The sequence below is a fragment of the Orycteropus afer genome, unplaced genomic scaffold (assembly GCF_000298275.1).
Source record: "Orycteropus afer afer isolate SDZICR_OR568_19922 unplaced genomic scaffold, OryAfe1.0 scaffold00403, whole genome shotgun sequence".
In the NCBI taxonomy this organism is placed as follows: domain Eukaryota; kingdom Metazoa; phylum Chordata; class Mammalia; order Tubulidentata; family Orycteropodidae; genus Orycteropus; species Orycteropus afer.
In genome coordinates this window covers 1,374,974-1,376,109 of record NW_006921990.1, presented here as the reverse complement: position 1 = coordinate 1,376,109, position 1,136 = coordinate 1,374,974, and the positions used below count along the sequence as shown (strand labels likewise).

Below are 1,136 nucleotides of genomic sequence, written 5' to 3'. Positions count from 1 at the left end.
CTAGTGATATCTATATATTTAAATATGAATATAATTGCATAAAATTATAAATGAGGTTGTATTATATGATAACTTACTTGTTCATGCCGTACCAAGTATGGATCATCTTCTGCCATTCTGGAGCTGTATATTAAAACAAAACACAACTGTAAGACTGGAATCAACCTTAAAAAATGTATCACCATTCCCATTTTCATGCAGGAGAAACTGTATTGTCCCAGCAGACTAAATAAATCTTTTTTAAAAGACTTTAAGAAGTGGACATATTGTAGTTCCTCTTTGGTATCTAACTCTTACAGCAGGAGAATGCATAATCAAATAAATTATCACTTATATATAATTCAAAACCTTCATGTCAAACTTACAACACTGTCTTGGAATTTGGTACAACTGGTCTCCAACTTCTGGAAGTCATTTCTTTTTAATACTCTCTAGACTTCAAGGATATACAATCTTAGCTCCTCACGTTATTTAAAAATTCCTGCTATACTTTTTGACAGTCCTAGAACTGGATTCAACTCCTCTCCAAGCCGTTCAAGTTGAGAAGCTCAGAAGGGATCACTCTGCTATAAGAAGGGCCCAACCAGCACTTTGCATAATGCAAGGGGTGGGACTGTTCCACTCTTCTAGTGCATTCCACTGAGGCAGGCCATTTCCTGCCACTTTCAAAGCTGTACAGAACCCTCATCATATTAAAAGTGTAATTTTAAAAAATATACAAGTAAGAGACCTTATCATCAAGGAGCCCTTATAACCAAGGCTATAGTCCCAGATTTAATCAACTCCAGCCATATATTTATTCATTATAGATCCTAGCAATCTTCTACTACCCAGGGATCCTGATAAAGAACCACATAGTTAGATAAAGATAATATCTAAACCACATATCATTTTAGATTTATTTGCTTAAGAAATACCATTATTTAAAATATGTTCATTTTACTTTAAATTTATTTAGATCAAATTTTAGGTATGTGACATGAAAAATGAGAAGATTTTAAAAATTCTGAAAGCAATATTAATTCCTAAGACAAATTTATGCTTTTTTTTTTTTTCTTTTCATGAAATCTGTAAGTCACTCACAGGCAGGCACTTGGGACTATGGATGGGAATGACAGCTGTCCACCAAAATCTGT

General features: G+C 33.5%; 1 protein-coding gene across 1 annotated transcript in view; it reads right to left on the bottom strand.

Annotated features, from left to right (window-relative positions):
• The window catches only part of NFKB1 (nuclear factor kappa B subunit 1), a 117,090-nt gene extending 116,893 nt beyond the window's left edge, over positions 1 to 197 (bottom strand). Inside the window, exon 1 of the mRNA XM_007953652.2 lies at positions 78 to 197. Coding sequence (XP_007951843.2) covers positions 78 to 197 — 120 coding nt within the window. The remainder of the gene's footprint in view (positions 1 to 77) is intronic.
• Between the last annotated feature and the right edge of the window lie 939 nt (positions 198 to 1,136).